Source organism: Colletes gigas, unplaced genomic scaffold (genome assembly GCF_013123115.1).
Source record: "Colletes gigas isolate AHSC1104 unplaced genomic scaffold, ASM1312311v1 Colletes_gigas_Sc00019, whole genome shotgun sequence".
Taxonomy (NCBI): domain Eukaryota; kingdom Metazoa; phylum Arthropoda; class Insecta; order Hymenoptera; family Colletidae; genus Colletes; species Colletes gigas.
Window position 1 is genome coordinate 1,915,651 of NW_025106648.1, and position 24,753 is coordinate 1,940,403.

Below are 24,753 nucleotides of genomic sequence, written 5' to 3' on the forward strand. Positions count from 1 at the left end.
TTATTAAAGTACCAAAGTGAAGCTTCTAAACGCGAAAGAAGGTATAGCTCGTTTCAAGTGTATTTTGGGAAAGCAGTGCTTGAAATGGCTTCTTGGAATCATTTTCACAACTTAACGCGTCATGTTCTATTTGTCTACTCTATTCAAATTTACTACATCTCAGAACTAATAAATATCGAAATTATTGACGATGTAAGGGGAATTTTACAGGAAGTTATCTTCGAAGAAAGAATTCAAGTTATTTGTCAAAGAATAAACAAATTTTTCACGCATATAACTTAAAATGGCTGTACTCTAGGCATACAAGCTTTTCTGCCCTTCGTTGGAATCATTTTCTTAGTTCTGAGGAGTAGAATATGTTTGCAAATAATCACAGAAGTCAGCTTTTTACATAATAACGAAGATGAACTAATTTTTGAACCACTACAACTATCAATAACTGCTGAAAATAATCGAATCGCTCGTAAGCCATAATAAGCTACGTTTCTTTCTTAAGAGTTGCAAATTAAAATAAAAAGGGCATACACTTTGAATTTAACAGGTCGACTTCCAAGCACTACTTGAAGATATAACAATAACTTAAAGAATCGTTTCTTTCGTCCTGCAATTGTTTCCTCGACAACTATTTCAATCGTTTCGTTTCAACATAAGCAAATACAGCTGCGTAAATGGAGGTTCGATCGAAATAAAGAAAACGTTCAAAGGATAATTAATCGGCGCGTCATGCCAGATTCACGCAGCCATGCTTGCTCGATGGGAAGCAGAGGGTCCACAAAATCCAGCATATTTAACGTTAAATTCTGATACGATCTCGAAGTGGTTTTATTTTCACATACCTGGTGTGGTGTGTCCGACACGGTGTTTCTCTTTAGGTGGCTGACCTGCGCTCTGTTGACCTACGGCTGTCGCGGGAGTGCTTCCGGCCTCCTCGTTGGTTACTACTACCGAATCGTAACATGCAACAATGCAAAGCCAACCCACCAGACTTTCACTTAGTTAAAAAGATCTGAACCCGTATGGGCAACGAAACTTGTTTTTAATGTTCCTATTTTACTTAGGTGGCTAACTTCGTCTCCATTCGGTACGATACAACGTGGGCTCTAATGGACGTTACTCGTACGGTGAGAATTACAATAATCGAAACGGAACGACGGGGATTCGGTTTTTAATTAAAATGCAATCGCTACTCTGGGATCACGCTTCGACGCACGAAGATCATTCTGAAAGTTTCGATCGCGGTGACCGTTTTACCGATCATGTTCGAAACTAATATTTTATCCTTTTAAATTATTAAAAAACTGTAGCTTTATCTTCGGAAGAGTTATAAACTCAAACCACGAAATTGCATAAAAATGACATCTAAAACCTTTTAATTTTAATTACAAAAATATTTCTTCGAAATGTGTACGACTGGTAACATCCAGCAAATTGCAAGAAAATTATATTCCAAAGTTTCAGATCGATCCTCGTGGCGATCATCAATTTGTAGGAGAGGCGGCGTGAGAGGAGACAATATGTAATATTACGTTTTAATAAATAATTGCCTAAGGATGTAGAATCCCAATCGTCGACTGAATGATTTCGTCAACGAAACGGCGGACAAGAGTGCGAAATATGGGTAAAACATAGCATAAGCCAGGTTACATGAGAACAAACATTACTCGTAACAAACAAACGCGATATGGTAGGGGCATTCGTTAAGGAAACTGTAATTAAATTGTTTCGATTAATCCTAGAATCGATCGATTACATTTACTTGTGCAGTGCAAACAACCAAGAACTCATTTATAGTTTCAAATAGTTATCCTTAACGTACAGCGTCCGGTTGCGAGACTTTCATCAAATGAAATAAATTCAAATCAAATATGTGTAGATATCAGGCTAAGTAACAAGCTCGTTTATACTCTTTTTCTGCAGATTTATATTTGCATATTTAATACAGAAACATTCATTTTAGTACGTGTAAGAGCATAACTACTCGTAACTTGAATCGAACACGAATAGAATATTATTGTTTGAATTTTATACGAGTATAGACAAAAATAATATTTATAAGTACAATCAAACTAGCTTGTAATATCAATAATATATCTTTGCACCAATATTACATAAAAAAAACGAAATGGATTTTTAAAATTACAAAAGTAACAGTACACGAGGAACAAGTAATGTTTAAAAATTCAAACGAACTTATTACTTGGCCTGCTGGAAGGTATCGAAAATTGCAACAGCCATATCATGCTGCATCGCCAAGACGTCAACAGTATGGCCGAATCGTGAACGAAAAACGATGAGTACACTTTCTACAAACGTCGATGAACCCTCTAGTCTTCGATGTTACGTATCTGCTTTATAGAACAGTCGTTATCCAAAACAAAACTCGATTAGATACAGAAATGAGAATAAAAGTTCTTTCAGATGGGAATTAGCTCTTAAAAATTTGTTACGACTCATCCACAATCGCCATATTGTGCTTTGCTTCTGCCACAAACTACTTAACACATTTGTTAATAAGTACAATTTTAGTTAAAGTTCGTTAATACCGAATAATAATGATTCAAATATGTAAATACGAAAACATGTACATCATCTTTTAAGAAGATTTAAAACATGTTATTCGGTGGAAACAAATACTTTCTAAGTAGAAGACGAACGCAATAGAAGTTTCCAATTGTCCTTCTGTGAAACACTACTCTACACAATACCATTGGATGGCTGAGTGCTTAATTCGTTTCTCGTAAATTTTATTAAGCAATCGACTCCGCACAGAAGACAATTGCGACAAGCACAAAGGTTATTCGACTAACCTTACCGAGTTCTCCAGTAATCTACTACGAATCGTATTATCTGGAGAACCATCCATTCATTAAATATCTTTCGACTGTTTGTAAAAGATGCACTGTAATTAATGCAATCAATTACTGTTTGATTTAAAGCATAAAAATTCCAAATTATAGAATGGAACGATCTCCTTTAGGACGCAAACGTGTAATCGAAAGTCCCCATACTCGTAGAGAAGGAAATTTCAAGAACGGAATGGCAGAGATACAGCGATGGCGTCGATAGTAGGGCGGGTTAGTCAATAATCTGAGGATCGTAACCTCCTGTCTCCCTTTTTCTCGATTCCTACATAAACAATACCGATTACTTTATCCCCAAGGACTGTGCCATTGTCTATGGAAGAAAATCAAATATTTGAAAATCCCATCGAACAATCGGATTGCAGATAATATTAGCCATTTACGAAAATTTAATCCGCTCCAAATCAGACTACGAAAGCCCGTATAGCGAGCAGCTTAAGTTCTGTTCGCTCAACAGGATTAACAGTTGCATTAGGAGTATACGGAGCTAGAACTGTTACGAGTGTCCTCGCTGAAGAGAACGAAGGACCTTCGGGTGTCCTGTACTGCAAAACAAGTACGACAAAAAGCGTTTATCTAATCTATATCTCAAAAAGTTCTCAGTCGTTTAAGAACCGTTAGTCGACTCATGAATATTCAATACAAGAAACCTAAGATGTGTACCCACTCTGTAAATTTTGTCACGGTTGAACACATTTTGTTCGAATATCCTACCGAGGCAAACTGAAAATACCAGGAAATCTTTATGAACCGCGTGAATGAAGAAAATCAAAAGATTGTACATTCGCTAGGACAACAAGTAGCTGGTAGAAATGTAAATGTAAAGCGATACAAGGAGGATCAAGAGCTGTCCCTCTGCTGGAAGAAGGCTATCGAGTGTTTGCCTCCCCACTCTAGTCTCCTAACTCCTTACAGGGTAGTAAAATTTCTTCTTGTGACCCAAAACGTGGCCACTAATAACGACTGTCGAGAGTAAACCACTAAAGCAGATACGTAGCATATTTGCATTGTAAAATCACAGGTAAGTAGAAACGCGTGTGAATTTGTAGAAAGTGCGATTTAAACTGCAAATGTACTCTTTACTCTCTAGCAGAAGCGAGTCACGATACCAATACTCTTTGAATACTTAATATACCTGGTGATCCTTACCGTGTAACTATATAACAGAAGCGATAATTAAACTGATTTTAGGGTCGTGCATCGTTACACTCTTTATCACTCGACGTTACACCGTTCACGCGCGTAACTTGTTGCACGAAGCGTTGCGGATACTGTTGTGTATCGCCAACCGAGGACCACGTGTTACAAAGTTCTACGGATACCTAAAACACGTTGACGCTGGGCATCGACTTACCGGAATGAGGTGGCGCGAGAAGGGATCGACTAGAGCTGAAAAATGGTCGCAGAGACGGTTTCGGTGTGCTGCTGATGGACATAGTGTCCAGTTCAGGACCGCTGTCCGATAAGTCCTCCAGTTCGTCGAACAACTCCTCGATCTCCATGTCTCCGCCTTCAACAAACCCAAAACGTGTACCGTTAACGATTTAATGAAATCGATTGTCGCCTGTTCGAGAAGCAACGGCCAATTACCTGAAAGCTTCTGCCCGATCTCCTCTTGGTCCTGATCCAGATCCTCGGAGACCCTAAATCGCCGCTTCAGGAGGGCTATGAACTTTTGCTTTAAGTTTCTTTGCTGTAACATCCAAAACGTTTCCGTTAGCTCTAGAAAGAGGGAGGGGTAGAAAATTATGAAAATATCCTATTTCTCCGGGATAGAATATATTTAATGTCGCCTATGCTTTTAGAAGACCTTAATTCTGAGGAATTTTATATATTTTATTTTTCAATAATAAATTGTATTAATACACTACCCATGGTAGTGTTTATCAAAAATAAAAAACAAATTTTTAAGAAAAATATGCAGAAATTTTTCGGCGAAATAAAAAATTTCAAATCGTTCTGGAAAAATTATTTTCAGTTGCGTGGGTCAATTGCAATCACTTTTGGTGAATAAACATACCCTTGAAATCCTAACCAGTTTCGAGGAAAAAATTCAATAAGTGGATAAATTTTTCGACAAAATTGAAACATTTCAAATCGTCCTGAAAAAATTGTATTAAATTACAGGGGTCAATTACAAGCATTTTTGGTGAATAGACATACCCCTGAAATTCTACCCACTTTCGAGAAAAAAATTCTAGTAGATGTGGAATTTTTCGACAAAATTAAAAAATGTCAAATCATTCTGGAAAAATTATTTTCAGTTGTGGGGGTCAATTACAATGATTTCTGGTCAATAGACATACCCTCGAAATCCTACGCACTTTTGAGAAAAAAATTCGAGTAGGTACTGAAATTTTCGACAAAATTAAAAAATTTCAAATCGTTCTAAAAAAATTATTTTTAGCTGCTTGGATCAATTACAATCATTTTTGGTGAATACACATATCCCCGAATTCCCACACACTTTTGAGAAAAAAATTCATTACCGAAAATATAATGTCTGACCAGAAATGTTACGTTGTAAATATTGTACGCATCGTTAGATTATTTTCTAATTTTGCTAACACAATCCTGAGACTCTACTCTTGCTATAAATACCATGTTGTGTTAAACACTTTAGTTTAACATACATGTTTAATGTGCTAAAGGTCGTAAATCTAAGCGTTCGAATACTTTCATTAGTCATTTTATCAAGCATAAAGCGTAATATAATATTTTAATAAACTTGGTTAAGGGTTTTAAGCCGACATGATACGTTGCGTTTTCAAAGGACCTTACTTAAAAATGGCATGTTATTACGCGTACAGCTTCTAATAAGGTGCTAACGCAGCACGTACGGTTGCTGAAGTGTTAATATCCACGGTCGTAAACTGTCGTAGACGAAGTAAAATCGCTACTAGCAGTCACTTGTTTCGGATGATCGCGTTTCAAATGATCATAAATGAGCTCCCGTTGTAGTTGGTTCCATTATAAACGGGTTTATTTAAAGACTGTCATAATTACACACATAATTACACACGTTATTTCCAACTAAATACAAAGGTATCAAAATACACCTTTTGGTAAAAATATTAGGTTGTCCCATAAGTTCGTGCCGTTCGATATTCTGAAACTGACGAGGATTTATACAAATTTATACTTCGAGAGAAATAAATATTGTGTCAAAGCTCGAAGTTTGGAATCCACACTGACTTAGCATGTAATAAAACCGAACCTTACAATAAAATACAACAATCTCCAGCCTTATTAGTGGCTTATAAGAGCCTAGAAGAGGTCTACAGTTTTTCAGAAAATCCAGTTATATGTTCAAAATATTGCTTTTAAGTTCTAGTACAAAAGGAACATATGGGACGATCTAATTGCAGCTTATGGGACAGATCAGCAAAATACGACTGTGCGCCGCCATTACATAAAGAAAAGCGCCATCAAGCAAAGCAGAGAAACGTGCTCGTCCACAGTGTTCGATACATACGTCTAATCCTATGAGTAAAAGAAATGTCTGTAATGTCTTGGACGATAGAATCGAGCCACTCGACACGATGGGGTAGTTTAACAAAGCAGAACTGATTCGTTTCACGCACCCTGGCGTTGGTCGGGATCTTTCCACGATTCTTCCGCCTGTGCATCTCGAGCGTGGGCTCGCTGTCGCTGCCCTCCGCCTCGCCCTCCGAACTGAATTCCTCCTCTTCGTCGCTGTATTCAGGGCAGAGCCTCTCGTTTGGATCGTTCATCAGTCTTTTGTCCTGGTCTACCGGTTGCGAGCTCAACGCCACAACGCTCACGCGGGCCAACGCGACAGAATGGCCGCCATATTTCTCAGCCTTGTCCGACACCAGCTCCAATTCCAAGTCCATTTGCTTCTGTAGTACCTGCGAACCGAGAAACGCGAATGACAATGATTAGCAGACTGAGATTTCTGACGACACGTTGCATCAGGATCATTTTATGCATAGCAGGGACTATGAGCTTCCGATCTTTTCGCATATTCTGCTGTTAACCCTTCGACGAGTGCTCCGAGTCTAACAAGCTCTCTATGCTTTTATGCAGAACAAAGGACACATTTTATCAGATCGATTCGTAAATTAACTTCTATGTACGTTTCATTCATAAAAACATTTATATATTGGAATCTATTAGTGAATTTTTTAAACCAATGGACGAGCAAAGGACAAAAGCTAGTTTTTTTATTCGTTATTCGAAAATAAAATTTGTTCCACTTTGATACAGAGTGTCCTAAATAAATCCTTAAATTATCCTCCTTGTATTCTAATTTTTAGAAGTTTATTTGCACTCCGTATTGAATTTCTATTAATCATACTTAACCAAGAATTTCTAATAAATATAATAATTAAATATTATAAATAGGATTCTCAATCCTTGGAATGGGTCCATTTCAATATATCGTTGATCGAGTAAATTCTATATTTAATATTCTTAGAACACTAGGTTTACATATCAATTTGATAAATTTTGAATAAATATTGTTTCTTAGCGATTTATGCTGAATTTCATTGATGTAATTATATGAATATATATTCTGATTAAAAGAAAAACTGCATTTTAATGTAACAGCTTGATGAGATTTTTCACTAAGGAGCTAAAAAAATTAATTCTTGTTAGTTTGTAGGTTCAAACAATGTTCTTCATCCAGATTAAGTAAAAGACAAAATGGAATATTTCAAATCGTCCTGAAAAAATTGTATTAAATTACAGGGGTCAATTACAAGAATTTTTGGTGAATAGACATACCCCTGAAATTCTACCCACTTTCGAGAAAAAAATTCGAGTAGATGTGGAATTTTTCGACGAAATTAAAAAATGTCAAATCATTCTGGAAAAATTATTTTCAGTTGTGGGGGTCAATTACAATGATTTTTGGTCAATAGACATACCCTCGAAATCCTACGCACTTTTGAGACAAAAATTCGAGTAGGTACTGAAATTTTCGACAAAATTAAAAAATTACAAATCGTTCTAAAAAAATTATTTTTAGCTGCTTGGATCAATTACAATCATTTTTGGCGAATACACATATCCCCGAATTCCCACACACTTTTGAGAAAAAAATTCATTACCGAAAATATAATGTCTGACCAGAAATGTTACGTTGTAAATATTGTATGCATCGTTAGATTATTTTCTAATTTTGCTGACACAATCCTGAGAGTCTACTCTTGCTATAAATACCATATTGACTAAATGGTAAAAGACAAAATGGAATATTTATTTATAAAATAACATACAGCAGTACAACACGTGGTGAGACAAAAGACGACAATCCAAGGAGAGTCTAGAAGAAAGGAAAAAGGGTGGGGGGCAGCAGCCCAACCATACCCAGAAAGAAAGATAGGGCGCGTTTGCATGTTCAACAATTCTCAAAAATAAATCTAGGACGCTTAAATTGTAACGAAGTTGTAAAAATAAGTTCTATAACAAACTTTGGATATGATAGTTTCAAATTGTTGAGGAATGCAGTGTTGCTATCTATTAGACTTATTCGAATGGGGCTTCCCCGCGCGACGCCTACAATATTCGTAGTACTCGATGGTGAAATATCATGCCCCTTTTTTTTATTTCCGTAAAAGTTACACTATGTAATATTAAAGCATTATTAAAGTAATATTAATTACATCAAATACGTTCATGTTAATGGTGGCCTTTCCCAAAATATAATACAATTGTCTAAAAATAAAGTTTCATTTTCATGGACAATTTGAAAGGTTTGGTGACAGTTTAAATATGATGAAAGGTCCTTAATTGTTTTAACTTAAAATTTGAATATTTTATAAATACTCTGTATAGTTTCATTATCAAGCAAACCTACAAATATTAATTATCTTAAATCACACAGCTCCTTGATAGCGTCGTAAATATCAAAGGTATTTTCATGCATTTCTCCACCCACAGAAACTTTCATTACATTTTTCGATTTATGGGAATTTAAGTTTCCAGTTAATTTGTTCGAACTTCACCGAACTATCAATATAGTGCTAACAGATGAATCATCAACATTTCTATCCCTCGCAAATCTCCACCTTTCAACGTAGTTTGGACTTTCGAGTAACATTAGTGTTTGATACTGAACTTGATATACAACTTGTAAATTGCCTGTCTACGTAACGTGTTGGTTTTGGGATAAACATAATTCTTGATGTAAGACATATGGAATCTGTTCCGTTAACTTTGCACGCTATTGTTGCCAAGAGATTGTTGAAACAACCATCCTGGCGTGAGGCACATGAGTATAAACAAAAGATAAGCGTTAAAACATTGGAAGATATAGTGCCTTCGCGATGGGAAAATATATGATGCATGGACTCTTCCTGTAAGAGTGTAATTTTTTAATTTCCATGACGAGTTAATTCACTGTAAGACACTGCAAAATTATACGATTCTAATTTGTCAAGCACGGTGCTAAAAAGTTAACGATTCTTATCGATAATGATGAGATCTCGAATCCTTAAAATGGCGGGAAATTCGAAGTCTAAAACTATCGACAGTCGACCGATTAAATAATACATACTTTGTAAGCTATTTTATTCTTTCAATAATCCTAGTCTATACCATATTTTCTTTTTCACGTTTACAAAATATCAAAGTTCATAATTTGTAACAAGTACTGCAGATATTTGAAGTTGATAACCTCAACTTTCCAGACTTTCTTGCAAGATAATATTAAACTTTCAAAACTTCTAAGGCGATCGAGACTTTCGAAACTTTAAAAGCCATCGAGACAGTCATTTTACACGTTTGGAGCGATTCGAAACACCATACTTATCGATCTATTCTCTGTTTTACGGTCGATGGGTCGTCTTTTTTCTTATTTTGTCCGATAATAATTCAATTATCTCGAAAGCAAAGGAAAATACGGAATAATTTTATTTTACATTTTCGACTTACTTTTGCACGGTTGTACCGCTTGTTTTAAAACATCCTGTATATTATAGAAAAAGCCATATTCGAGACAGTCTAACGAGGCTCTGTTAAAGGTCAAAACGTTACGTTTCAATGTTCATTCATAAATTGCAAATCTAATTAATGTTCGTGTGTATAGAAACTGTGTATAGAATAAATCATAGAATATTAACAGTATCGTTCTGGTTATCGACGAGATAGGATGTGTTTAATAATACTGCGTACCGTAATCAGACTTCTGAACGCAGAAATCCTTCCCAAATGGATATAAACTAAACTATTCACCGAAGAAATTTAACTGATCCAAAATCTTCACAGGATCTAAAGCTATAAAATTATTTTCGAGAATTTCAAACGGGAGAATTTGCATGTATGCACTTGGACAGTAAAGAAACGGCTGCAAACCTAACATCGAAATTCAAATTAGTAGCAATAAATAACGAAAACATGGAAGTGTGCCCACACACGAATATCTGATTAAAAGAAACGAAACTACCTTTTTGCAACATCTGCAACCAAATTATATCGACCAACCACGGTCGAATGCAGAAAATTTCAAATTCCAAGAGAAAGATACGAGAATGCTGGTAGACGGTGAAATAACAACAACCAAGAATCAAAAAAAATAAAAAGAATATTAACTGGAACCATTAACAGTCGGCTATTTTTACACGAAGTAGCTTCGAATATTTACGGTTCTTCAACTTCGATGGAATTTAGTTCCCAAGCATCGAACGGAATTTTAATTCCGCAGAAGAGAGTTTGACGCAAATAAATTAACGAACTGCGTTTCGAGCAAACGAGAAAACTTTTATCGGCCAACAGGTAAAAATACGATCCAGATTATGTTGTGAATAATTTTAAAGACCTTGCAAACACAAAATAACAATTCAGTAATATTGATATTGGCGCAAATACGTTCGTGGTCCGGTTAATCCTCGAATTTGTTCAGTGAATTTACGTCTGCTCGAGCTGATAGAAATTTGTACAAACCAAGCAGACTTTATCTGGATGTTTCAAGATCGATGAGAACGCAAACAATTCATTATCTTAAAACGAAGGAAAATGGACTTACAACGCATTCAAAATAAACGGAGCATTTATCGGGATTCTACCAACAAATCCTTAAATGCCCAATCAAGCTAAAGTTAAATCAACATCGACTAATCAGAGCATTCTGACCTGATTGTAGCTGCAATACTGGCGAAACATTGAAATGCTTTTCCAAAGGATTACGGTCTAAAATACTCTCCATGCAGCGCTAATGTGACGTCCCTGGGCATAGTCAAACGTCAAATCAAATAAATGATATTGATGTGTTATCTATAATGTAATCTATAATTCTCGTGGGGCTTCGTTTGTTTCATCGTTGCATTTCACTGATCCGCTATAATTAATACGTTCGCGGTAATGGATAGAAAGGGGTAGGTTTCTTGCAAAAACACACCTACGTTGCTATATTCCTCTCCTATTATCAGCGTCTAAAATTTCACAATCTTCCAAAAATATATTTATAGTTTAACGATTTCTATTTTATTCAGACGATAAATTTATTATATTTATAACCACCGAATATCCATTATCAAGTAACTTGTTATATATTCCCTTATCACTTCTTGATTCGCAAAAATTTAACAATCGTGAATATTTTTTTTAATTAACAATGAACTGAAGCAACTGAAACCTTTTCTAAATTATTCATACATGTATGAAGTATAATTATAATACGTTAATTAGAAGAGTTTTTGATGAATCTCTGCTATATTTGGTGTGATTTTTGTAGTTCAAGGGAGAAATCACCCCTTTTAATGCAATTATAAGTATTAAATAAATATTGCATCGTTTCTGGGAAAAATTTTAATGGGGGATTCTAGTGGCCAAAATAAGACGAAAATCAAGAATGCCAATTTTTTGATGAAGGCTTTGTTAAAAAGTTATTAACGTTTAAAGTTCCACCAGTACTGAATTTTTTTCTCGAAAATTCGCGGGATTTCGGGGGTATGTCTATTCACCAAAAATTGTTGTAATTGACCCCCGCAACCGAAAATAATTTTTCCAGAACGATTTGAAATTTTTTTTTTCGTTGAAAATTTCACATCTTCTCAAATTTTTTTCTAGAAAGTGGGTAGGATTTCGGGGGTATGTCTATTCACCAAAAATTGTTGTAATTGACCCCCGCAACCGAAAATAATTTTTCCAGAACGATTTGAAATTTTTTTTTTCGTTGAAAATTTCACATCTTCTCAAATTTTTTTCTAGAAAGTGGGTAGGATTTCGGAGGTATGTGTATTTACCAAAAATGATTGTAATTGACCCCCGCAACCGAAAATAATTTTTCCAGAACGATTTGAAATTTTTTTTTTAGGCACCTAGATTTTCAATAAGAAATTTTTTTCTCGAAAGTATGTAGGATTTCGGGGCTATGTGTAATGACCCAAAATGATTGTAATTGACGCCCACAACTAAAAATATTTTTTCCAGAACGATTTGAAATTTTTTAAATTTGTTGATTTTGTCCACCTACCCGATTTTTTTTCTATAAAGTGGGTAGGATTTCGGAGGTATGTGTATTTACCAAAAATGATTGTAATTGACCCCCGCAACCGAAAATAATTTTTCCAGAACGATTTGAAACTTTTGAATTTAATTATTAATAACTTTTCAACGAAGCCTCTATCAACAAATTAGTATTCTTGATTTTCGTCTTATTTCAACCCCCAGAATCTCCCATTAAAATTTTTCCCAGGAGTGGCCTAAAATCCTGCATAATTCGATTTCTTTCACTTAACACTATTGAAAAATACTATCTGCTTTTTATGTAAAATTTGACTACCAAACAATTTTGACAAACCTGTAATAATTCAACAAAAATAAATATGACTGACTGCAACAAAAACATGAAGAATAGTATCAAAATTCCAAGTAAAAAAAAAAAATTTGTATTTTAATATATTATATGTAAAGTAGATTTAACTAGTAAAAAATTGTTCTCTCTCGTGTAAACATTCCTGTATTCTCTTTTGTACTCGTAACAGAAACGTTATTTTCATTATTATCGTTATTGTAACGTATGCAAAATGTATTTTCGTTTCTCGTCAGTGAGGAAAGGTACCCAAACAATTTCAAACGTTTGCAAAACATTGATTCTTCGACGTCGGAGGCAGAAGCAACCAAGCCAGGCCGGAAATTCGACCACAGAGCGTCGCGGGACGTTTTCTTTTTCCATTATCGCCTCCGGTACGATCTAGAAAACCGGAATCCGATACACGTATATCGAAGGGTTAATGTTAACTCTAGTGTAGAGCCCCCGCTATAACGGTGCGGCTTTCGACGCCTTTAACGGCCGTTTGTCAAAGGGCGAAGCTTTCCCTCTCTGGACAGAGGAACGTTGGTTCGTTCGATCGACTTACTTGAGCCATGTTGATGATTCCCTCGGCTAGGGTCTTGTATCCGAGCATCGTGCGATTTTTATAGCGTTTCCTTCTCTGCAGCAGTATCAGAAGCTTGTTGCCGTCCCTCTTCAGGTAATGGGGATACTGGAGGGCGAACTGCAGCTCCAAGTCGGTCTCCAGCATACCATTCGCCGGAATGGCCATCTCGTTCGAGCGCAGCGTCCGTTTCGAGCTCTGCATCTTCACGGCGATGCTGATGGAGGTCAGATCGGAGCCTAACGGACGTAGAATCACCAATCGGCTCAGAGTCAACGAGCACAGCCTGAAACACACGCAGACCTACCACTTAACACCTTTCTAACAATGATTGTTAACGAGACGTTACTGTCTTCTTTTTTTCATTATGTACCGGTTCATTAATTCTTTCCAACGTCTTATTATATTTACTCTATAGATTACGTTTATTATAATACATACCATTATGTAATGACCAAACAAAATGCTTCAGCGAATGTGAAACACTTCTTCTATGGTTTGAATTACTTTTTGTACAGTTTGCACCCTTCAAAACGAATTTCATATATTTCTGTTAATTTGCTTCACTTTTTTTTGCACGGTATGCTTTTAAAAGGAGGGTTACTCGATACAAGGTGTTCCTGGATTAAATAATCAAACTTGAGATGAGGAACAATGAACCTTAACTCTCCGAGTACTGTGCCGGAGTCACTTTTGACTCGTCGCTGTTCTCTCGACACGCACCGCCTGATTCGTTGGATTAATTTTAATTACGGGTTTGCGAGCAAGACAGATGAAAAAAAGAAAAAAAACATAGTGTCTTCTTTTCTAGTTTATGAGTGTTTTCGAATGGCCTCGTTCCTTTTCAACGTTCTGTCGAAGGAAAAACCGTCAATGTTTGGTACATGTGTACGCGTGAGCTCGAGTTTCGAGCAAGAGAAATTATATCTGTATTAGTGGAATGTCGGTGTGAGTCAGAAATGACTCCGGCACAGGCTACGAAGTCCAGTACTCGACGCAGAGAAGAATTTTCCTAAGGAAATGTGCTTGCAAAAACTTTGTTCGAGAGGTATTTTCGAAAACGACAAGACTATACGAATAAATAATATTAAAATAATCTAAGTTTATTCTTCTTATTTAATTATTGAATATTTTGTATAAAACCAACAAAAAATGCACTATTCTCCACTTTAATAATTGAACAGAATTGCAAGAATATTCTTCATTTACAATTTACGTATATATTTTCGTCCCCCGTAAATGATTTTGTGTTTCATCATTGTTAACGCAGAATCATAACATAGAACAAAAATAAATAATATTCTCACGTAAAAATTTGTTCTAGCGCCTATTTTACGAGGGTTAAAAATGAACAAAGTTTTAGCATTCGAAACTAAAGCAACGATAGCATTATTAGACATGACTCAGTCAACTGAAAATTAACATAAATAAATGGTGATTCAGCTCGTGCTGTGTATGATGCATTATGTAACACTCACCAAATATGAAAAATGATAAACACTCTTACACGGATGCCAAAAATATCAAGAATTTGATACTTCGCTTACAAAGATGGTTCCTTCGTGATCGTAAATCTCATTTTTTCGAACGCATGAAATTTTCTTAGAAAAGATGTTACAGTATTTTCATGAAGATGAACAGGACTAACGAACGATATTATTTTCTATTTTTTTTGCTACGCGTTCCTCATTTCGGATCGTTAATTAAAAATTAAAGGATATTAAAGGTGCACGCTCGGTATCGAAAACAAATACGAACAGTTAATCGAAACTGCAACGGCTGCTTACTTTTTAGAGAGAATCGAGAACGCTCGTTCCTGAAACGAGGCCAAATTGAAGCTCAAAGCAAAAACGCCTGGCACAATGGTATCGATCAGGCAGTACGTAGACAACGATAACAATCGTGTCCGTTTAAAGACGTCACTATGATGCCGTGCCGTATGAAATATATATTCACTCTACATGTGATGGGTATATAACACATCCTTGTTTTATCTCCGTCATCGAAGCACGTCAGATCGTTACCATTCAACTTGTCTGAAAAAAGACAGTTCACTTCCTTAAATATTTATTCGCGTTCATATCCTCGCTGCCTTTGACGTCAGATACAACAGCTATTAAAAAACGATAATTTAGCGAAGAAATTTTATCGTAACTTTTTTCTATCCCTCATCAACGCATATGTTGAAAACAATAACGATTCTCACTCGTAATGTCTCGCGTGTAATCGTTAACGAGAAAACCTTTGGTAAAATTTCTAGATAATTTTGTTGTTGTCGAGAAGCAGGACATTTCTGAAGCAAAATTGCACGTAAAAGAGTTTGGATAAATATTTTAAAGAGTTCAAGCGCTGAGCGTGCAACCTACCCCCTATTCAAAAATATTCTCCCTCGTTTACGATGAGCACGTTACATTTTAAGTCCATTAGACTCGCTCGACGGTGCAATCGACGAAACCGATAAGCAGTGAGAACGCAATTCTCGAGAAATTCTTACTACACGCAAGGGAGGAGTATGGTTAGTTTTATATTTGAAAAGTTTTCTCGATTCTAGGGTGAATACTAAATATAATTCCGCGGGGTTGCAACTACATACACTTAGAATATTGTAAAAGGTAGTCATAAATTATATAATAGAAACGTTCTTCCATCTAATTTATCTTGTCCCTCTCTCCATGTATATAGTTGTATCATTGTTAAATGGTTTTATATTTGTAAACAAATTATTAAATAATAGGAAGATGAATCTATCACGTATTAACGAAATACAGTCGAGTGTTGAGATACTTGTTGAATACTATTTATTCAATTTTTTAAATGTTTGTTTAATTGATTGTGTGTGTCGTGAATTTTGATGGAATAAAAATGTTTCTGAATTCATATGAAATAAGAGTGTATTTGTTTCGCGCATATATAATTAAATCACAACTCGATAGATTCGAATTGACGCTTGAATATTATTCTTTACTTATTCTGTAAGCAGAAACAGGTAATTGCAATTAAATACTTGCAGGATTTTATTTGTGAAAGATAGGTTGGAAACTCGGAAGAAAATAACGAAATGTAAGGGTAGAAGAGAAAATAGGAGGGTCGTGGAAGAGAGAATAGAAACCGAGGGAAAAGAGTAACTGATTTATTGATAAGCTCAGCACTAGACAGATAAGAAAATGTGAAAAAGAGTGCAATACGCGGTAGAAAGGTCGCCATAGTACAATGCTATTCAATACGATTCGTGTGACTATTCAAGCCACGACAATACAGAATGTTTTGTATAGTGATATCCAAACTGTGCTTTGGGACACTATTGTACATTTATGACTATTTTTATCATTCTATATCCATTTCTTATTGTGTTTCAAAATTAGATCGTTGTTTCGATCTTTTTGTAAAGGAACGATATTTTTTTTATAATTTATAGTATTATAATTTACATTCAAACTATGTTTTGGGAACTTATTGTATATTTATGACCATTTTTGTCATTTTATAACCACTTTTTATTGTGTTTCAAAATTAGATTGTTGCTTCGATCTTTTTGTAAAAGAACGATATTTGAAAGAGTTTTTTTTATAATTTATAGTATTATAATTTATAGTCAGACTATGGTTTGGGAACTTATTGTATATTTATGACCATTTTTGTCATTTTATATATTCTTTTTATTGTGTTTCAAAATTACATTGTTGCTTCGATCTTTTTGTAAAGGAACGATATTTGAAAGAATTTTTTTTAGAATTTATAGTATTATAATTTATATTCAGACTATAGTTTGGGAACTTATTGTATATTCATGACCATTTTTGTCATTTTATATCCACTTATTATTGTGTTTAAAAATTATATTGTTGCTTCGATCTTTTTGTAAAAAAACGATATTTGAAAGAGATTTTTTTATAATTTATAGTATTATAATTTATATTCAGACTATGCTTTGGGAATTTATTGTATATTTATGACCATTTTTGTCATTTTATAGCCACTTTTTATTGTGTTTCAAAATAACATTGTTGCTTCGATCTTTTTGTAAATGAACGATATTTGAAAGAGTTTTTTTTATAATTTATAATATTATAATTTATATTCAAACGATGCTTTGGGAATTTATTGTATATTTATGACTATTTTTATCATTCTACAGCCATTTTCTATTGTGTTTCAAAATTAGATAGTTGCTTCGATCTTTTTGTAAATGAACGATATTTGAAAGAGTTTTCTTGTTTAATTTAAACATTTATTATTTCATCCAAAGCCGATAAAACGTAACGAAAAAAAAATATTTATATCTTGAAATGTTAAAGAATATATGTGGAAAGTGACAAGAAGTTTCATCAAACCCTAATGCTATAAAAAAATTGTCAAATATCATTTTACCATTTTACATGAGTCTCCCCCCTTAGCATAAAACTATTGTAATAAAAGAACAGAGTAATTGTTGGTTTCGCAATCTTGAAAAAACAGAAAATGCCCCGTCATTAAACTGAATTTAAAGGAGAAAACATAAAACAAAGTAACTTTTATCGTTGAGAAATATATTTGTCTTATGCAAGACGCGTGTCAATATATTCGCAATTGCAGGGGAAATTGGCGCTCAGACATGCAGTTGCATTGCGTGTTTCCTTTTTGTCTAGGGGTTATAGTGTTTCTACGAATCATGACGTATCAGCACGAACTCACTGAATTCACCCTCTCTTGTCGCAGACTATCATCCATTATGCAATAATACTTCCTTGCCCCTACCGTCGCTAGTAATTTTCTGTTATTAGTCTGAATCGATCCTCGTGTTTCGTCGCGAATTCGAACAGAAATAGCAACTCTACCTTTCTGGAGAACCTCTCCAATTTTTAAAACGAATATACGAAAATCGTGAATAATATACTAATAATTTTTTTCTATCTTCATTATCATTTTTAAGCCCCTAAAAAAAGTACAAAAAAAGTGGCTAACATTTCTCGATGCACCATCCCATTCGATAAAGTTTTATAAAATTCGAAGATCGTCGATCGGATGATACTAAAATATTTAAAGGTGATTGAAATTGACGGGGTCGTTACGTTGCAATTAATTATCCAATTTTCAAGATTAAGGGGGCAGTCTCATGTGGGACCTCAAAAAAATCAATTTTTTTTTGAAAGTATATAAATTATATTTTTATGAAAAGTATATCATATACTTTTACTAAAAAGTTGCAGAAAAAATGACAAAATATTTGCAATTTTTAATTTAAGCTTCCACCATTTTGCCAATTTTCAACATAAATTATTTTGCTACGGGCGATAACAGGAAACCTGCCATATAAAAATCTTTTTGATATTTTTGATTCAGCCTTAAGGACTGTGATCACCTACGCCATTGCTTAAACACATTTTCACTGTAGACGCAATAGAAACATGAAAAGTCAATCAAAATTATCGAAAAATTTATTTTGTATTCCCAAAAGATTACAAAAATTAATCATCACGTCAAATGTAACATTTCTATAGTGGCTTTCCATGAAAAAATATAAACAAATTATAATTTATTAAATTAAGGTTGAGTTAAATTAAAATAATATTTGTTTTTTTTTTGTTACATATACATTTATATTTTTCATAAAAATTAAGTTAAATATTTGTTTGTAATAAGTTTTCGGAACGCAACTCCTCTTTTTATACTGGCTCTGGGTCTCATATAACACGGTTCCACACAATACTTTTCTAGGGACCTATTGTGTTATAGGAGGGTTACCTGTACTTATGGGATTAACTGTATGGTTAAGACTGCACGAAGGGGTTGACTTTCCCGCATCGAGCGGCTGAAACGCTTCCGCGGAGGGAATCGATCGCGGAGGATCGATTTCAAGCGCAGAGTGGCGTGCATCATCGCGAAGAAATCAGCCGTAAAACGCGGTTCGTGGCGTCGACCGGCGCGACACGAGCGTACACACGAACCGTGTGTCGCATGAATCACCGAACGCCGTCGACTGATGAATGAGCTCCGCGTCAAGTACCCTGCTGGGGCCTCCTCTCCCGCTCCTTGACCCCAACCCCCCACCCCTCGATCGCCAAACTCGTCCGGGCACGCGATTCGCGTACGCATCTTGACCTCGCTGCACCCTTCGAACGTTGTCATCGAGGTAATCCGGGGGGATTAACGACACGCTTTTTTCTTCTAGCCCCCTCTCGAACCCCTCCCATTTCTACTTCCCCCACCCTCTGCCCCATTCGCTCGTTCCGTACCGGAGCGACGAGTCGCGGGGACGACGCGGCGCGGGCGGCATTGTGCCGCGAAAGAAGCGGCAATTTCTCTTTTTCTGGGCGCAACTCGCGCGATTCGACCGGCCTCGTTTTTCGAACAAAAGTGTGGAAAACGACGTCGACGCTTTTTGTTTCGAATTTCGCTCGCGGAACCGTTCCCGTTCCCGTACCGCCCCGAACTTGGCTTCTGTCAACGCGTCGACCAGGATTGGTAAACGCGCCTCTTTTTCGGGATCCAATACCCCGGTTATTGTACGATTTCAATGAAACGTACCGTTCTTTTTAACGCTGGAGTGTTTTCGCCGGATCGGAGACGTAAAACATTCACGGTTTGATAAAAAGTTGATGCAGCGGGGATGAATGGAGAAAAAGCTTCGAATTTATGATATCGAAATGTAAAATAATTAAGAATGATTTTTCTTTGTCGTTTACGTGCAACAGAATTAAAATGGTCGAAATGAAAAAATAGTAAAGTTTCGGAACCCGGATATTCCGCATGGTTTGCTCCGTATAGAGTGTAAACTCTGTAATCCGTTGCATATGGAAACGAAGTACTGTAGGATTTTACGGAGATTACCGGATTACTGGAAGCAACAGAAAATAAACGTATTACACAATTACATACATAAATTGCAGTTTTGTTTTATATGCTGTCGATAAAAGATACGCAAAAGTCATTTTTGCCATTTAAAAATGAATAGACACTGTTTTTAAAATTGATATACAAAATTGAGTGGAGAATTAAGAATGATGTATGTAATATTCTACGGTAAACTGTTATTTTCATTTTTTTAGAAAGAGAGGAACCAACCCTTTTAATGTATTTAGGACGATAATAAATAATACCAAAGTACACAAAATTAGAGTGACAATTTTGCGCACGGTAATTTACAGTAATTATAGATTGTTATATATTAAGGAATTTAGAACAAAAAATATCTGTATTTACCTGAAAAAAAGAATTCAAAAATTCAAAAATAAATAAAAAATTCAAAAATTCAAAAATTTCAAATCATCCTGAAAAAATTATATTAAATTACAGGGGTCAATTACAAGCATTTTTGGTGAATAGACATACCCCTGAAATTCTACCCACTTTTGAGAAAAAAATTCGAGAATGTATGAAATTTTTCGGTGAAGTTAAAAAATTTCAAATCGTTCTGGAAAAATTATTTTCGGTTGCGGGGGTCAATTACAATCATTTTTGGTGAATAGACATAACCCCGAAATCCTGCGAATTTTCGAGAAAAAAATTCAGTACTGGTGGAACTTTAAACGTTAATAACTTTTTAACAAAGCCTTCATCGACAAATTGGTATTCTTGATTTTCGTCTTATTTTGGCCACTAGAATCCCCCATTAAAATTTTTCCCAGACGCAATGCAATATTTATTTAATACTTATAATTGCATTCAAAGGGGTGATTTCTCCCTTAAACTACAAAAATCACACCAAATATAGCAAAGATTCATCAAAAACTCTTCTAATTAACGTATTATAATTATACTTCATACATGTATGAATAATTTAGAAAAGGTTTCAGTTGCTTCAGTTCATTGTGAATTAAAAAAGATATTCACAATTGTTAAATTTTTGCGAATCAAGAATTGATAAGAGAATATATAACAAGTTGATAATGGATATTCGGTGGTTATAAACGTGGCAGTAATGAAATATATTAATTAAATCTATTTGTGATCGTTCTACCGGAACAACGTTGGTTGTTATCGGGAAGTTATGCCAGCCATGAAAATAATACTTGGCTGCTCGAAACCGAACAATTGGTTAAGCTACGATAAATATTTACATGAAACTATAATTCACAAATGTAATTTCGTGGATTTTCTGATACTAATGCTCGCACGCAACATAGTGAACGAGCTTATGACGAGATACACGAAATAATGTTCCTCAATTTGATACTGATCAACAACATTACATCGAGGGATCTATGTGTAAACAAAAATTTGTTTTCTGTAATCGCATTGATGCATTCTTCAATATTATGTCTTAACACTAGAACTACCAAACCAGTCAAAATGACCCATTCACAATTTCTAATAAAACTTGTAAAAAATTTACTCGACTGAATTTTTGAAAATTTATCGTAATTTTCTACAAGAGAATATATAAACACTTATTTCCATTGCATTATATATTTCTTCGCGTTTCTTTGGTACAAATAAACACACTATAATTGTTGGTAGTTCTAGTGTTAACTATATCCTATAATTAAGTAATTATAAAATCTACCTATGCTGTTTAAAACATATATTTAGAATTATTTATTTCTGTCTTTTATTATTGATTTAGTAAAGAATATATTTCTGGCCCTTTTCCTCCTCGTGTATTTATTTTTTCATTTTTGAAAATAATAAAGAAAATTAAAATATTAAACAATTTTTTAGCACTAGTTTGTCAATTTTTATGATAATGGGCTCGCTATCACAAAATTTCATTTTAAAATTCAAACTCTAATTTGTATTCTATAAAAATTAGTTTATCTATTATTCCTTATTCGAAATCTTAATCTAGGCAAAAGTTTTGTTCATGTTCGAACAAAACTATGTGTTTAATATGTGAAAGTTTCGACTGATACTTTCTCTAAAAAAAAATTTTTAAAATGATTCTTGTGGCACGCTTATGGCCGCAAGATGGCGCTTTACGTTGAAGTACTGGTGGACCGTAGGGGAACCCCCCAAATTCATGATGAAACATCTCTACTTCGCTATATGGTTAATTAGGCCTGAGTAAATTACATTTCATATTACTATAGGACCACAATTCTAAAAAAAACCATTTTACTGTAGTGAGACGACTTACTTAAACAATGTGTGCGTTTTTCGTGAAAACTAAATGTTTAATTTGGCAATCCAATGGCAATTCGCGAATCGTACGCAGAATGTGAATAGGAATACTTAAAACTGCGGGCATCGGTCTAAATCGATAGTAATAGTGTGCAAATTGGACTGAATTGTATTAGGGTTGGCCACTGTTTCGCGTTTAATTCGATTATAAAATAGTAATCGTCTTTCGTGTATGTTGGATTAAATTCTGTTGGGATTCGTCAATGGTTCATTTGTAATGTCGTTGTAAAAGAGTAATTTCTGGAAAAATTCGATCAAAAGTATCTTATATTTAGGTATCTTTTAAACTAGAAATTGTCTATTAAATGGACCTCGTGTTTAAATACTTGTGATTTCCAAGTTCGTATCTTATATTTAGCAATTTTTTAAACTACAAATTATCTTTTTATTCATTAAATCGACTTCGTGTTTAAATCCTTGTGATTTCCAACGTATCGCTCGTTTCTATCATAATCTTTTATTCAACTTCTCGCGAGCATCATGGACGAAACAGTATCCGGCACAAAAAATGGGACGTAGCTCGATAAAACGATAGATAAACGAAGATTTTCATTAACGATGTTCGTGTTCTATCTTTTCTATCGCCGTTTTCGGTTGATCGACGGTCTATAGAAACGTAAAGCGCTGGTTCGACGATAAGCTTATCGCTGGGTTTGTAAGAAGGCGAAGATTAGGGGAAACTTGCTGGATGAACTAGCTCCATAAAATATTATAGTTTCTTCGGTGTCGTGCGCGTGTATGAAAATTTCAATCCCCATGAGCCACGGTGGCTCGATGTTCCGTGCTGTAATCGCGAAAACCAGTTTCAAACTCAATTTTCTATGTGTCACGTCGCACCGAGAAACGTCACGCGCTTCAATCAAAGCAAATATCAGGCCATTTCTATTCGCGGGCGTTCGTTGTTTAATTTCAAAGTCGGCTGGCTTCGACACGAAACGAATAATCGTGTCGCCTCTGTCGAACGGGAAACATTAATCGAGCGCGTCTATCGCCGCGTTTAAACAGTTTTCAAAACCTTCGCGGCCCTCCATTTTGATCGCGGGCCTGAGATTTATTGCAACGCGTCTGTCGCGAAAAATATCAAATTTTGCAACATTATTGATCCCGTTTCGTAGACTGGATCATTCCCCTGGTTGAATACTTCACCGATCCACGGTGGATTTAAAAAAACATTATTGCAGCAAGACAATTTTTTTAATAAAATTGAACCAAACAATTTCTGCATAATTATTTTTAGATTTATGACGAAAACTGCAATTAAAATTTTTTTCTCACCCTGTATAGACAAAATCAAAGTACCTTCTTTTAAAAAATATTAACGATATTGTAGGAATTAATTAATTCTTACTATTCTCACTTTATAGATCTCTACTCAATTATTTTGTAGTAAATGTTTGTTCTTAAAATCTATTTTCCTACTCTAGTGTACAAAATATAAACCCAAATATGACTCTGAGTTTTGTTTAAACGATTGGACTTTGCAGGAAATTTTATTTGTAAAGAGAAAGATAGATGAAGTGTTTTCATTTCAAAATAACGAATTTAACGTGAAAAACTTACGATCCACGAGTTTGTCCCTGTTTTTTTATCTATTAAAAGAGTGTAATAGTCTGAGGAAACGTACTTAGACTACATAATACTAATAAAAGTAACATAATTCAATTTTCATTAAATTTCTTAATCTATTCCTTTATATCTAAATTGTGGCGTCGCTTCCGATGCTCGCCGCCAGAGGGGTCGCGCTCTCACAATCGCTCGACCAACCCCTCGAGTGAGTGTAGCCAATTAAAGTTGAGTTTGCACAAACGACACGTAAAGAAATGGATATTTTTAACAGGCTGGCAATTGTGATTTCTCCCTTGTATTTGATCATGTTTGTAGCCAACGTGTTGGATACTGCTCCTTCTACAGGCGATAACTCAAAGTAATTTGCCCCGAAATCGCCTAATTGTATTAACAATTTACTTAATACGCTGTGTCTACCTAAGTGGCTCATAATAACATGGTCTGCAGCTAGGTCTAGTCACGTCAATTATGCAAGTACTTACAGGGGAGAATCGTGCAATACCGCTCTAAGTTTTACTATTATATCTTGGATTAGAAAAAATTGAATATGTTTTCCACGGTTAAATAGTTAATAAAATCCACTTTGAACAAACCTTAGATCCTATCTGAACGTTAATGGAACACGATTAGTGGCTTGACAACGCTATGAATCAACGACCGATAACAGAAACACGATTCATCTCGAAGAAACGAAACATTGCGTTTTAAGTGCACACTATCGATTACGTAAAACAACACGCGAATGACACATTTCCAACAGATTTGCAGATAATTAACGATACGAAAGATAAAAACAAATTGAACGCATGTCTGTCGGTTGATAGTAATCGAATTCTTAATAATTATTCCTTATATCTGCAGTTAATTGACGATTGATGTAATTC

At 34.9% G+C, this 24,753-nt stretch overlaps 1 protein-coding gene across 4 annotated transcripts in view; it reads right to left on the reverse strand.

Annotated features, from left to right (window-relative positions):
• LOC122400616 (phosphofurin acidic cluster sorting protein 2) overlaps positions 1 to 24,753 on the reverse strand; it is a 99,383-nt gene that overhangs the window by 12,334 nt on the left and 62,296 nt on the right. For 2 of the 4 annotated variants that reach the window (XM_043402151.1, XM_043402149.1), the window contains exons 2-6: positions 13,190 to 13,493; positions 6,446 to 6,733; positions 4,452 to 4,554; positions 4,216 to 4,371; positions 837 to 941 (exon numbers count right to left, since the gene is read on the reverse strand). In XM_043402151.1, the coding sequence (XP_043258086.1) occupies positions 837 to 941; positions 4,216 to 4,371; positions 4,452 to 4,554; positions 6,446 to 6,733; positions 13,190 to 13,493 (956 nt within the window). The remainder of the gene's footprint in view (positions 1 to 836; positions 942 to 4,215; positions 4,372 to 4,451; positions 4,555 to 6,445; positions 6,734 to 13,189; positions 13,494 to 24,753) is intronic. The other 2 variants (XM_043402150.1, XM_043402152.1) reach the window with 2 other exon arrangements.